We start from the raw sequence: 15,472 nt of genomic DNA on the forward strand, positions 1-15,472 counted from the left end.
GCTTCCTTGCCTGCCTCAAAAACCATTCCACACACCAGACCTCCCTGCGACAGTGCTGTATGAAGACAGATATCATGGCTTTCCCGTTAAAATCGATGTCACCTTATAACGCATGTAGCATTGGTGCAAGCTGGTTTGCAAATTCACCTTTAGAAGGAGAGACTGTATTGTCCTTTTTAAAAGAGATTATGTGGCATGAAAGGTCTCTAGTGTTGGGCAGCCTTGACATTGTTCCATTGAGCATGAATAAGACGCATTTGGTTTGTCTCTGTTTTTGTTTCAGTGACGGAACACCTGGTAGCCAGAGTGTAACAGAAAAGTTTGAAGTGAATTGGGAAAGCGTGCTGGTCAGCTCCCACAATGCAATTGTGATGAAGTTTGATGGCCGGGGCAGTGGATTCCAAGGCACTAAATTGTTACATGAAGTTAAAAGAAGATTGGCCCTTATGGAGGAAAAAGATCAGTTGGAAGCTGTCCGGTGAATGACACTGTCCTTATTGAAATGAATTGCATTTATAATTGAAATGTATTCTCAAAGGCTCCGCAGCTGTATCTGGACACTAGAAAATACTCTAAGGCCCTGATCCTGCAAAGAGAACTGTGTCGCTGGGACCTCACTGAAGTCAACTGGGATCTGTGAGGGAGGGGGTGGGAAAAGTCTGCTTACATAGTTCTCTTCTAGGATCAGGGTCTCCCTGAGAGGGAGCCCTGTTCATCTGATCGCCATGCCCAGGTGCTGCAACCAGAGCTGAACTGTCAATGTTGTAAAAGTCAATCGTTTTATCTCTCTAGGTACCACTCAGCAATGCATCTCCTCCTATTTGAATACTGCTGTGTAAACAATTGAAGAAACGTGATAAATTGAAAGTACAAATACACTCTTGTATATTTCAATATGGGGAGTAAAATGTCAGCTAAATAATGATTCCATATATAAGCCAAAAAACGTTTTCTGATGTTAACATTAATAGGAATGGTGCTAAAGGGCTTACCCTTTAAAAGTTCAAGGGTCTGCTTTAAAATATTTGGGGGAGGGAGAGGCGGAGGAATCTTTTTAAAAAAATGGTTGGGTTCGGTTGAAGGCCCATTCAGTTGTTAAGAAAAGGAATTGCTGGAGTCCCGTGAGGTCTTCCACAGAGGTGTTGCAAAAGCATGAGAGTAATGCATGCCATGTGACTACAGCAATAGCCTAATATATAGGAATGGTGGTTCCATGCCATTATGAAGCTAGTTCGGTTGATAAAAGTATATACTTGGTCTCTAAGGAAGTGGGCACGTATATGGATGATGCTAATGTTTGTTATAATAAATAAACAAACAGCCTTTATTAAGGCTAATAATCTAGCATCAAAATGGTGGATTAAGATGTTTAAGGACTGATGGAAAGATTATTTTAATTAACATTTTGGGGACTGTATTAAAGATGACTATGAATGTTTCTGAAAAACAAACAAAAAAATTTTTCTTACATTTTTAGTCTTACAAATAACTTACAGTGATGTACTTGCTTATAATTACTTTTTTGCTGCACAGGTAGAGACTTTGGCTAATTTAAATAGCGTCATTTAACAATGTTTAAATATCTTCCACCTGCTTATATTCAAGTCCTATCCACTTACTTTACTGGGGGGGAAAAATTCCCTACTGCTAGCACTGTAGAGCGGCTATAGATACAGAAGAGTTAGCTGGATTCTGAGCTTCCCTGTCCATCACAACATTCTGATTTCAGATTCTGTGCCACTGGGGATAAATAACGGAAGGGGCAGAAAGAATACTGCTTGATTTTTCGTGCCTGGATTAATTTTGCAGTGCTAGCAGTGGGGGGAAAAATCCATCTTCTGTCTCGTAAAGTGAAGATATTTTTGATACGGAAGTCATTGCAAGACAATAAATATGGGATCCTGTACTGTTTGCAGAGTTACTGTTCTAAGTATATCACACCTTAAAAATGACATCGAAACCATGTATAAGTAAGAATTTTGCCATTGGTTCAACAGGTAAAATGTTGTGCTTCCATGATCCAATCAAAATTAACAGAAATTAGGGTGTACCTGGTACATTTTGGCTCACAGGAGGTGTGTTCTGCACGATGTATCTGGAATGTTCCATATCAGGCAAGGGGTTAAAAGAGCAAGAACAAATCAAACAGAAAGTTACATGAAAGCAGTAGCCATCAGTGAGAGTTTGGATTAGCCTATATAATTCGCTTGTGGCTTGGGTAATACAGCCATCCTAAAGTCATGCTGATAAAATCTTCAAGCCACACAATGCCATCATGTATTCCATGTATCTAACAGAGTCCTCCTTGAACTTAACTATTTCTTGTCTGTTTCATATTTTAGGATAATGTTGAAAGAACATTATATTGATAAAATGCGAGTTGCTGTGTTTGGGAAGGTAAAATTTTCCTGTAATCCCTACCCTCTGTTATTGTTTGCTGATGTGTTTAAGCACTTGCACTTAATCTTGATTTATTGAGTGTACCTGTGGTGGTGGTTTTGTTTTTGGAGACAGGCTGCTTCTTGCTTAGAGATTCTAAAGATGAGAACTTTCATTTTATCAGCCCATTTATCAATGTTTCCTTTGAAATTATCTTGAAAAGGAAGAACATCTATTATTTGTGAGGAAAAAATGCTGTCAGATATGAGAAGGGGCTTGTTAGAAGAAATTATTCTTGCCATCAGTACAGAGGTACAGTGGGTGAATAGTGCTGAACGGATAATAGAATCCCTGTCTCAGAGATTGCTTACCAGTTCATAGCAGCCACTGACGTGCTAATAACAGTTTTGCTATTAGCACTATTTCTGAAGGCGGTGAGGAAAGGAGATGGGTTCTTGGCTTGGTACCAGTTCATTCAGACCTGATGGAAAACATACTAAGGTTGACAATATAGAATGAATGTACCATTGTAGCTTTGAAAACTCAGACCTTACACCCCCAAAATGGGAGTTTTGCCCCAAGCAGGGACTGCCGGTTCAGGGTCTAAGTGTAAGCAGTGTGAGTCCATTTGTATGTTCTGTTTCAGATAGATGAGACACATCCAGAATCTTTGCTGGCACATTGGGCATTGCAGTAACCAAATTCAATATCAGTGACTGATGTTTTTTAGAGGATGCTATAGTTTTACAGCCTCTGCAACAGAGCAAGACGCGAATACAGGGCCCAATCCTGGACACAGACACATACAGTTATTTTGAAGACACAAGTGGTCCTCATGGTCCAGATCATTCCTCTCCTTTGGAAGAGCACACAGTAAGAGGTTCTGGGGGAAATGAGAATTGCCAACAGGAGCTAGGGGGCATAGGCTATGGGACCCACCCTTGAACCTGGGAGTTCCCCAAAGATCCAGAGAAGGCTTGGCCATCTGTATGGACCCCCCCTGTACCTCTGCACTATCAGGGACTCCCATGGCCCCTGCTTTCCTTAGAGATCCTGACTGAGTTATCTTTCCCTCCCATACACTCTTCTCACCCTGGTCTGATGAGCCTCCACACCTTGTCCTGCACAGAGATCAGACTGCAGAGGTGTCTGATATCTTTACACAAGGGGGAGGGTCCCCTCCTGTGTACACATCTGCAGGCGGATACTCTCGGCTTATGACCTTTAGCCAGTGGTTAGAATACTCACCCAGGATGTGGGAGATCCAGGTTCAAATCCCACTTCCTCTGACTGACATGGAGCAAGGATTTGAATCTAGGGCTCCCGCCTCTTAGGTGAGTGCCCTAATCAGTGGGGATTTGAGGTATGCTGGAGTGGGTCTCATTCAGTCGCTCCTGCTGAAGCTGTTCCACTTTGTATGAAATACTTAGTAGTCATAGGCCAGAAAGCGTGAGAATGACTGTACAGTCCAGATGTTAGGGCATCCCCCTGGGCCGTGGGAGACCCAAATTCCAGTCCCTCTTCCAATGCCTATGTAATTGTTTATACAAGTGAACAGTTTCCATAGAAGGGATTGAGAGAGATCCTCTTCAGAAAACCCCACAGTCCAGTGGTTAGGATGCACCACCTCCTCCACCATCTCTGTTCTGGATGAGGCCCATAGGCGAGATAGGTGGGGGAACACCTAGTTTGAGGATGATACTTGGGTAGCAGGACTGAGGCAGCTGTGCACATGCCCAGCAGCAGAAATGTAGGTACCACGGGACTTTACCAGTGGCAACTTAGGGGCCTAGGGACATAGGCACCTGCAGGGTTAGGCAGCAGCTGAGCAGGGTTTGAAAATTAAATTTTGGACATAGGTGCCTAAATCCCTTAGTGGATCTAGCCCAAAGTTCTTTAAGTGCATAAATGGTTGCAGGATCAGGCCCATAGTTAGGACCGAGGCTTCCACTGCTTACGTGTGCAAAACTCCCATTGAGGTAAAAGGGAAGATTTTCCTGTGTAGGGCCTGCAAGAATCCGGCTTTAGGAACTGGCTAGTTTAGTAACTCTTTGTGGGGCTGTGGCACTGGTTTAGAACCCTGTTTCCCATTCATTAAACTGTGTATTGAAAACACCACTGCCCCGCATGCACCTAGGCATACACAATGCTAGCAGGTTTGTCAGAACGCACCTGACTGTGCCCCAGTGCGTCTCAAATTAGCTACCAGCCCGTTACATTGGGAAGCAGAGTTGAATGGTTTTTAATCTAATGAACACTCTGGTCTGCTGTACCTTGGCCTGGTGGGATTTTGTGTCATCTAATGGCAGGGGGGGAGTTTGTGTACGCTTAACACCCAGGCTAAGGCATTACCTTGTATTAGTTGCGCTCAATTTACAGCTAATCCGCACGGAGCCACAGCCAAGTCTCAGGGAATGTCTGTACTGCAGTCAGAGATGTGCCGGCAGCTCATGTAGACATACTCAAGCTTGCTTTGATCTAGATAGCTAAAATAGCAGTGCAGCTCCAGCAGCATGGACCAGGTGGGGTTGTACAGCCCGTGCTTCAGCCCGTGTTAGCGAGCTATCTAGATTAAAGTGAGCTCAGTATGTCTACACATGCTGCAATCACACCTCTGACTGCAGTGTAGACATACCCCAGATTATAAGCATTCTAGGCAGGGAGCCATTTTTGCATTCTCACCGACAAGTGTGTCTGTCTGTACTCTAGGATTACGGGGGCTATCTGAGCGCTTTTATTCTCCCAGCTGGTGAAGAGAATCAAGTATTCACGTGCGGAGCTGCTCTTTCTCCATTGACAGACTTGAAATTATACGGTAAACACCACTCTCCAGAGGCCACAAAATGCCAGCTCCCAGCCACCAGTGACATTCCCACCCTCCCCTTACTAGGTCTCCCTTCTCTGTGTTTCTTAAAACCTGGCTTCTGCATCTGTGCAGCCATCCACATTGCCACTGCATACCCCAGTAATTTTAGAAGCTCACCCATAATAGCATAGATAGAATCATAGAATCGGAAGGGACCTTGAAAGGTCAACTAGTCCAGTCCCCTACACTCATTGCAGGACTAAGTATTATCTAGCAGAACAGAAATTATATAACTTGTAACTCCCAGTATATTTCAGTTGCATTCAGAAATCAATAGCAGAGCCCCCCTGTGACTAATGTAATGCCTCTCTATATACATTGATGGCAAAAGGCCATGTAGCACGGTGGATCATGTGGTAGCTGTAGGTTGCAAAGGTTTGGCATTACAAGTGTGTTTTGACTATTCTTTTATTAAAATTACGTTTTCTCTGTCATTGTTATTACAGACAGAGTCATTAGTTCTGACCAGGTTTCTAAAACAAAACAAAAACAAGAGAGTCTAAAACATTTCTCATTTATTGAAAGCTGAGTCAGAAAATGTGGTTTTTATTTTTGGAACGGACTGCACTGGAGTAAAAACTGACCAATATGTTTTTTTTAATTTCTTTTCAAGCTTCTGCCTTTTCTGAAAGGTATTTGGGACTACATGGCATTGATAACAGAGCATATGAGGTAATTGCATGAAGTTGAGAACAGAGCTTTGAGTCAGTGTGCACACTTTCATGACAAAATGTAAACCTTTCTTTAACTTTTTAACCCTATCTTCTTATGTACAATTTGGGGGAGGAGGGAAATACCAAAACCAGTGCCTGAGAGTAGTAAAAAGGTCTTTGTTTGAAAGTTATTTTGGCTTTAAGTTTACAGACTGACTAGCTGTTTTGGTTTCCTTGAATTTAATGGTAAAGTAATTAATAGCCTTGTCATTCATTAATCCTCAGGCTACCCCTCTAAAGTAGGTAGGTATTATAAGCTCCATTTTACAGGTGGGAAATCTGAGGCAGAGAGGTTGAGTGACTTGTCCATGGCCACAGGATGAATCAGTATCAAAGCTATGGTTAGAGCTCTGTTCTGGGGCTCAGCCCATTAGGTCTTGCATTTTAAAATACAGTCCATTTAAAGTCCCTTTAACATTTCACCAAGGACGAGCTGCTGATGGTCGTATGCCCAGAATGGGTATTTCAGAATTCTGAAGCTTGAGTTGCTGGTAAGCAGAACTCTGGGCTTGAGTCTAGCAGGGTTTAAAATACAGATAGCTCATTAGTTAGGGTGTTATTGTTCAGGGTGCGAGGGAGGCTCAATGGGTGTGAATGCTTCAGCTACTCTGAAGAAACTAGAAAAGATTAGCTAAGTGGAGGGAAAGGGTCACTGGGCTGTGTCTGTAAAGTGCTGAAAAATTGGTGCTAACCCTGCACCCAGCCCAATGAAATGGATTTTGCACAGGCATTCACCACTGGGGTTTGAAATAATTGCCCACTTCACAGCAAAGAAAAATCAGCCACAGCCCCTGTGCTCCTCCTTAAGAGGTAGGGCTTGTGGGTCGGTGATCCATATAGTGAATTCACTGGCCCTCTGAAATTTCACAAGCATAGCTAGGCCGTGGTAGATGTTTTTTTTCTAGAAAGTTGAAGGCAAATCAATCAAAATGAAAGGGGTTCTAAAGCAATCAGTGTTCTCATTTGGATGTAGTGCAAAATAGCTTGGCTGTATGTTTCAGAAGGTTGGTTTGGGTAAGTATTGGTACTTTTGACTAACTTGGGGAGGGAACCATTTAACTGTTAAATGCCATTGACTGCATCTGCGGAACATCGCAGTGTTCTAAGTGTGGCCTGCTGTGCCAGACACTGATGTAACGCGTGCTTCCTAAACTCCACAACTGGGCCGTGCACTCTCTAGGAATCAAGGAGCACAAGACTGCCATTTCCTGAGCCCTGGAACTGTGAGGTGGAATTTATAAAGACTGCATGGCCCAAGGCCTGATGCAGACTTTATAAGCCATATTATTCTCCCGGAGGCAATGTTATAATGGAGGGAGCGGCATGCAGGAACTAGATGAGAACCAAGAGACAAAGAGTCTGTGTGGAAGGATGTTCCCTGCTGGTTTTTTTTCACCTGTGTATGCTTACATTCAGGTTTCCTTTTGTTTCCTCCCTCCCCCATGTCTGCTTGATAACTCCATTTACTGCTTAAATGCAAATTAAACCAAACACACATTCCTTTGTTTAGGACAGATTTGTTTCCTGACTTCTGCCTGGGTAGGGATATGGGGAACATGTGCTAATAATATCAGAATCTTATAACTTATGTTGCTATATATATTTAACCATGACAATGCTGACAAGCAATTTATGAGTTTTCAAATGGTACCTCACAAGGCATACTTTGTACAAAGATTATTACAATAGTGTGTAAGGTGTGAATGCAGGGATGCATCCATCACACCCACCATCTACTGTTGGGGCAGGATTGGTCATGAAGGGCAGGAAAAGGTTAGAGAAATTGACAGCATAATTCCTCCTCTATTCTGCTGCTGTAATGATTCAAGCCGCCAAGAGGAAGAGGTTGCAATGATATCAGCTTGTTATTCTGGTGATCAAACATAAAACAGAGTTAAGTGCTACTTTGCTATGTATACAGAAATCACTACTTTCTGGCATGATGCTTAATCTTACCTGCAACTTCTATCTTCACAGATCACCAAATTAGCACACAGAGTCTCATTACTAAAAGATCAAAAGTTTTTGATCATTCATGCCACAGCTGATGGTAAGTGGACTCACTATTTTAGTGTGATACATTGTGTAGTTCGAGACTCTTTGATTTTTTTCTTAATTAAAGTTGCCACTTTTATGCATTTATTGATACTAATCTGATTTTACAGAAAAAATCCATTTCCAGCATACTGCAGACCTTATTACACACCTAATTAGGGCAAAGGCTAATTACAGCTTGCAGGTACAGTATATATGTGTTTCCATTTTTCATACTTAAACAGTCACTTGCACTTTGAACAGAAAACAGATGGTATGAAGTAAGCGTTAGAAAGCCCTCACCGTATATACAATACAATATAAAAATACAAATAGAACAGTAATTTTAACTTATATGTATATTATATAGTTTCTCTCTCTCTCTCTCTCTCTCTCTCTCTCTCTCTCTCTCTCACACACACACACACACACACACACACACATTATATCATTATTTAGATTTGGCCCAATACTGCACAGTTGTTAGAGCTCAATGCAGAGGTGAAAGTAAGCCGCTGCAGTCCGGTACGGCGTACTGGCAAGAGCCGGTACGCCGTGCCAGACTGGACTGGCTTCCCCGGCGCTCAGGACTCCGGTGTACCGGTAAGTCCTTTAAGTTACTTTCACCCCTGGCTCAATGCATATGTTCTTAGGCTGGGATTCTCAAAGGAATTTGGAATTCAACTCCTGCTGACTTTCAGTGAGAACTAGGAGCACAACTCCATATTCCCCTTTGAAAATTACAGCTTTAGAAGTCTGTTATAATCAACTGGCATTCATATAACATGTAAACGAATTGCCTGTTAGACCTAAATTAAAAGCATAGTTGAGATTATGTAGGACATTTCCTTTAGAGAGTTATCAACGTTCCTTCTAACAAAAAATAAATTCCTTTTTCAACAAGTTTGCATTCAACTTTTTAAGTAATGAAACTATTTTAATTCACATTGGAAGGAGTAGATCCTAAGGCCTTGTCTACGTAGGACTACACTCATTTAGTTCAACTGGAGGATACCCCGTGTGGTCACATTACAAAGTTCTGTCAGCATAGCTATGTCGGTGAGGAATGTGAAAAAACCACCACCACCTCCAACCGGAATAGTTATGCTGGCAACACTCCCAGTTCATGTCCTTCGGGGAGCTGGTGGTACAATGCTGACAGAAAAACTCCTTCTGTCAGCATAACTATGCATCTACACTAGAGGGCTCTGCTGATATAGGTATTACCTGCAAAGCATTTGTACTGTAGCTAAGGCCTATTTAGGTCTAACTTAAACCTGATCAGAATCTACTTTTAAATTGAAATAAGAATGTCCACACAGACGTTGGCACCAGTTTAACTCAATTGGTTTAAATTCAGTCTGTTCGTTTAGCCAGGGCAAGACAAGCCCTAAGTGCTATATGACAGTGTTTGTATTGATGTTTATTAGCTAGAGATGGGCCTGAGCTGCAGAGGTCAGCTCTGGATGGATCCTAGGTGTTCAGATCTGGGACTGCAGTTCGGGCCCATCTCTAATCTGAACGTAAAGCTACTCACGGTCTCCTTGGTTCCTTTGCAGATATACCCCGATGAAAGCCATTACTTTAACAGTGCAGCACTCGAGCAACACTTGTACAAGTCCCTCGTCAATTTCTTTGTGGACTGTTTCAAAGTTCAGGACAAACTCCCGATAGTCACACTGAAAGAGGATGAGGAGGAGGATTAACCCTTTTGGTTCGTGCAAAGCACAAGGCCATTCTTTATAATAATATGCAACTGAATCATTTTCCTGGAGAAAGAAATGTTATGTTGTTAGCATGTATTCAAACGAAACTGAAAGCAGCTCGCCTGCTTTACGGACAGCAACTCCTTCCTGAATGGAAGAACATTAAGCATGACAAACTCAGCAGAAACTGCTGTCTGACATGAATCCGTCACAGACATCACCGTCTTATTTGCCACAAAATGACTTCTGGAGTAAAAGGCTCTCAAGAAATTGGACTTGAAGGACCACCCCAAGAAACTACCTTGAGGACTAGTAGGTTAAATGGCCCTTTTGCATTCAAGAAATGAAGCAGTAGCAATGAAATACATCATCTCTATTAGGGTTACCATAGTTAGCATCCTGTTGTGTCAGATAAAACTTAATAAATGGAAAAGATTATAGCACAATTATTTTAAAGGTACTGATTCATACATATTTGCCTGCTCTCCCCCATGTTTAGAAGATTCATCACTGCTATGGGGCATACAGATTCTAATTATACAAAGTATCATTGTAGTTACACTAATGTTTAATTAGCCTCATGTAATTAATTACTATTTGATATTGTTTTTACCTGTTCCTCATTACATTTGATCTCATGCTCACCTTATCAGCTTCACAACTTGTCATGGATGTGGAAGAAAACATGCATTGAATTAACTAGACCAGTGTTTTTCAGTTGCTGGGTCATGCTGGGCCTAGAGGCGGTCACAAAAGGCAATCAGGGAAGGGGGGGCGCAAGGTGTTAAATTTTTATTACAATGTAAAGCAAAGAAAATCTTGTTCCCTCCCTCCCTGCATGTGCTTATCCTTCAATTATTCTCTGTTAACCTCTCCAAGCACACACATAAATAAATTATTTTGGGGCAGTTTAATGGCTTGTGTTATACAGGAGGTCAGACTTGATGATCACGGTGGTCCCTTCTGCTCTTGGGATCTATGAATTTAGGCTAAGCTTTGATATAATTTTTACTCTTCTAAAGTAAATGTAAGGGGATTGCAAACATTTGTTACTTTGAATAAGTGGTCAGAAAAGATTGCGAACTGCTGATCTACACTCTGGTAGAGGGAGTTTGCATCAGATACTTTGCTGATCATCTTCTGAAGCATTAAAAAAGAAAATCAATGTGGATAGACTTATTTCATAGGCTGTCTGCAGCTTAGTTTTGATTTTGGATTCCAAGGCAATGATTATCACATTCCACTTTTAGTTATGTCTTCTGTTTGCAGGAGGTTTGTAAAATCAGAGCATCTAAAATCATACTGGTCTTTGCAGGGGTGGAAAACAACGTTTAAAAACCCATGTGAAAATCTTTCAAATCTCAAAAATCATTCTTTCACCTCCAGTTACCATAGCATAAAGATTTTGGCTAGTGTTGCTCCTTGTAAGATATTCTGACCAAATGTACAGCCAGTATTAATATTGTATATTTCATTTTGTTGTATATAAAGGAATGTAAGTCAGTTATTTGTCAGGTCTCCAATCCAATATTAGTCTTGTGTTGAGCCTGCATGCTATAACCTTCCTTTGCTGATCAGGACTCTTTAGAAGTACTAGCTTGGAAATATATCAATTAATGTAATTTCTTTTCTTGTTTTGACAACTTGAATGTCAGCGCAGGTTTCTACATTTTTACACAGTACTGTGGGTAAACTCACATCCTGACAGCAATGATGATGTATCCATTGTGTTCCTTAATGTGTCAAGTTTTTTTTTTTTTATTTTAATCTCTAAGCTTTGACGGCTGGTTGTAATTAGATCATCCTGGACACTATATTGGTAAATCACAGAAACAATCTAGTTTGGTTTGGGGTTTTTTTCTTTAATTTACAGTGCATTGACATTTTGCGAACAGGAACTACGGTATAAACCTGCTTTACTAGGCAGTATGCCAAATAGACAATACGAATGCTGTGTGTCCAGATCTTACTACACGAAATGGGCTCAAAAGTCTGAAATGAACTGGATCAGAAAAACATCGAATCTGCTCTGTCCGCAATCTTTTGTAGGAGGACATTTAGGATGTGGCATGGTAGTGTTCGTTCATCCATGAAATAAAACATTATTTTACCACCCTGCTTGCTACTTTTGGGATTTTTAGTTAAGTATTTAAATAATAGTTACCATGCGTGTGATTTCTAACTGAGTTGGAACCCAACCCCCAGCTGAACAGATGCCATATATAGCATCTCAGTGTGACTGCAGAAAGCCACTTACTGCGCACCTCACCCTAAGGAGTGATTGCTGTTTCTGAGGAAGTCATGAAGTCCTGTAGAATGTGTTCAGTCCAAAAGAACCTCCTAATGTGAGGGCCTCCGTTATTCAACCATCTTTTATGGCAACTGTGCCCTTTGATGTATATTCTCTTTCTCTCACAGGAGAATCATCAGTGTCCTTTCTACCATCCACCCCCATTCACCTTGGTGCCACCCTACTTCTTGCCTGCCTGCGACTGAATGGCAAGGACATAGGCCAGTATTCTCAACTAGGGAAAATTGGCCAAATGGACTTTTAACATCAAGTACAGCAAGTTGCAACGGAGACCACAAAAGAGGTTTAACTCTATTGCCATCTCTCCCCTGTCTCTTCTGCTGGAAGAACGACGGTTTTCAGGTTAAAGTGAAAGGAATGGGAGTGAGAATGTGCTATTCCAACAGATTTCCTGTGTGATTATGGGCAAGTTACCTGTGGGTGTGCGTGGCTATCAGTAAAATGGGAATAATACCCATCAGTACATGGCACGGAGCTCCTTGGTTACTAGGGAAGGGCTACATTTTCTTCACATCTTATATGTAGCCTCTCTCGAATTGGAAAAGAATCCTTTATTGTTCTAAACGCTGGTGTAAATTGGAGAGTTTTCTCCCATTACAAGCCTTGGTTACCTTCCCACCCCCTTACATACACACAAATGTCACATGCTACCCTGCACCGCAGGCTGCTACTTCAAGGGGAGTTGGAAATCTGCACTCTCAGAACTCATTATTCCACCAGAGGATTTTTTTCCTATTATCCCTTTAAAAGCTTAGGATTGGGTGCTTGCTCCTGGAATAAATAGTAGGGGATGGAAGGCATGTTTTGCAATTGCATCTTGCTGATTGTTTAGGTCACATGGCCTAAGCTCAGAATGATGTGACATTATCTGATTCCGTGTGCTGGACCCTATCTCTGAAGGAGTGTAACAAGCAGATTTCACAATCAACCAAAGTAATGGTGAACAAAGTCATTTTAACCTCTGCTACCAGCAATTCAGGCATCAAGAAGATTTGTCATTGCTATGGGCATAAGTAGTCCAGTTATCCAAAGTATTGCTGTAGTTACACTACAATTTAATTAACCTTATGTAATTAATTACTACTGCATTGGGTGATCAGAGTGAGCTCTTCAATTTGATGGCGTGTTTGTCTTGCTGGAACACGATAACTTTTGAACGTTGACTCTGATCAATTCCAAAAATTCAAGGACCATTCAAGGATTGAGCAGAACCCTATTGACGTTGGGGAATTAAGGGACACAGTGCCCCTGCCAGGTGGTGAGCAAACCCAACAGTTTCAAACACCTTTGTAACTATCTATAGATTAAAAAAAAAAAAAAGGTTGATGGCAGCCATTAACATCTTCCAGGATATCCCTCACTCCCTTCCCCGCCCCCATATCTCAGCTCTATTCATCCTCCCAATACAGCTTAACATGTTGACTCCCCGAATGACTTACCTCCCAGACAGAAAGACAAGAAATAAGAATTGGGGGGGAATTGTGACACATACAGAGCCCCTGCCTTGGTGGGAGAGAATGGAGGACCCTGTCATGGAGGAATGTGGGAGGCATACAGACATTCTTGCCAAAGGAAGAGAATGGGGGTAGGGAACATGGATACTCAGCTGTGATGTGGCACAGGGGAACAACAGGGCAGGCACACAGCCATTGGCGGGGTGAGACTAAAGGGACACAACGAGCCCTTGGCCTGAGCCAGGGTGTGGCTTTGTACCGAGTCTCTGAACTAGAGACAGGAACAGCGTTTTTGTGAAGGGAAATCAGGCCTCACCAACCTATCAGAAATCTTTGGGGGTGGGGAGGTTAGCAAACATGGACAAGGGTGACCCAGTGGCTATAGGATCTGTACTGGGACCAGTTCTGGTCAACATACTCATAAATAAGCTAGAAAAGTGGGGGTTAAGCAGTGAGTCCAAAACTCAGTCCAAAACTCACTGGGAAAAGTTACAAAGGGAATCTTAAAAAATTAGGTGACTGGGCAACAAAATGGCAAATGAAATTGAGTGTTGGCAATGCAAAGTAATGCACATTGGAAAACAAAATCCCACTTATATATACGAAGTGATGGGGTCGTAGTTTGCTGGTACCACTCCGGAAAGTGATCTTGGAGTTATTACAGCTAGTTCACTGAAAACAGCTGCTCAGTGTGCAGCGGCCAGCAAAAAAAGCTTACAATGTTAGGAGCTATTATGAAAGGGCTAGAAGATAGGACTGAAAATGCCATAATGCCACTTTATAAATCCATGGTATGTCCACACCTTGACTACGGCATCCAATTCTGGTCACCCCATCCCAATAAAAAGATATATTAGCATTAGAAAAAGTACAGCGCTGGGCAACAAATATGATTATGGGTATGGAACAGCTGCCATACATGAAGAGAGTAAAAAGACTGGAACCTTTCAGTTTTGAAATGAGATGACTAAGGGGGGGGGGATATGATAGCTATAAAATCATGACTGGTGTGGAGAAAGTTGAGGGAACTGTTATGTACGCCTTCCCGTAGCACAAGAACTGGGGGGAGGGGTCACCCCATGAAATTAATAGGCAACAGGTTTAAAGCAAACAAGAGGAAGCATTTCTTCATACAATGCACCGTCAATGTCTGGAACTCATTGCCAGGGGATGTTGTGAAGGCCAAAAGTATAACTGACTTAAATAATGAGTTAGATAAGTTAATGGTGGACAGGTCCCTCAACAGCTATTAACCAAGATGGTCGGGGCACAAGCCCCAAGCTCTGGATGTCCCTAAAACTCTGACTGACAGACACTGGGACTGGACAATAGGGAATGGCTCATTTGATAATTGCTCTGTTCTGCTCATTCGTTCTGAAGCCAGGGTACTGGGGCTAGCTAGGCCATGGTCTGCTTCAGTACAGCCAGTCGTATGTAATGCCAGGAACCCTTGGTGTGCCCAATGAGAGTCGTTGACAGAAGCAGCAACAAGTGCAAGCCTCTAATATAGTGATCATGTGTTGCTCTGTTTTCTTTAGACTCATGATCCCCTATTAGCTCCTCTCAGGCCCCCTACAACCTTTCTCCAGTGCAAACAAACCCCTCCTACCACACCCTGTTGCTGGCTAGAGGACTGGTGCAACGTGGTGTAGTGTGGCTGGCGTGTTCGCTCCCTGGCTGGTGGCATGGGACACTCACTCCCCTGGTTTAGTTGAGAGGGAAGCCTCATATTATCCACAGCGCTCCTGTGAGAGTGTCACGTTGCTCGCTCTCGCCCCACCCCTTGTCTCCAGTTGTGCTAGGGAGGGGTCACTGTTCTTGCACCCAGCCCAGCGGTCATCGCAATGCTTCTGCTTTGTCCAGGCATCTGGGCGCCCATTGCCCAGCTCCTGTATGTAGGTTTGCCAATTTCCGTCAGACATAGTTCCGGTGGTTCCATCACATGACATAATTTTTAATTAAAGATTAATCTTTAATTCCTGGAGGGGTGGGAACCGGGTGGGAACACT

The 15,472-nt window shown here is 42.4% G+C and overlaps 1 protein-coding gene across 5 annotated transcripts in view; it reads left to right on the forward strand.

Annotated features, from left to right (window-relative positions):
• The window catches only part of DPP6 (dipeptidyl peptidase like 6), a 784,761-nt gene extending 772,945 nt beyond the window's left edge, over positions 1–11,816 (forward strand). For all 5 annotated transcript variants that reach the window (XM_034759984.1, XM_034759986.1, XM_034759987.1 and 2 more), the window contains 7 exons: positions 284–478; positions 2,343–2,397; positions 5,089–5,194; positions 5,859–5,917; positions 7,936–8,008; positions 8,124–8,197; positions 9,552–11,816. In XM_034759984.1, coding sequence (XP_034615875.1) covers positions 284–478; positions 2,343–2,397; positions 5,089–5,194; positions 5,859–5,917; positions 7,936–8,008; positions 8,124–8,197; positions 9,552–9,698 — 709 coding nt within the window. In that variant the 3' untranslated portion in view covers positions 9,699–11,816. The remainder of the gene's footprint in view (positions 1–283; positions 479–2,342; positions 2,398–5,088; positions 5,195–5,858; positions 5,918–7,935; positions 8,009–8,123; positions 8,198–9,551) is intronic.
• The last annotated feature ends 3,656 nt before the right edge of the window (positions 11,817–15,472 follow it).

This window comes from Trachemys scripta, chromosome 2 (assembly GCF_013100865.1).
Source record: "Trachemys scripta elegans isolate TJP31775 chromosome 2, CAS_Tse_1.0, whole genome shotgun sequence".
Classification (NCBI taxonomy): Eukaryota; Metazoa; Chordata; order Testudines; family Emydidae; genus Trachemys; species Trachemys scripta.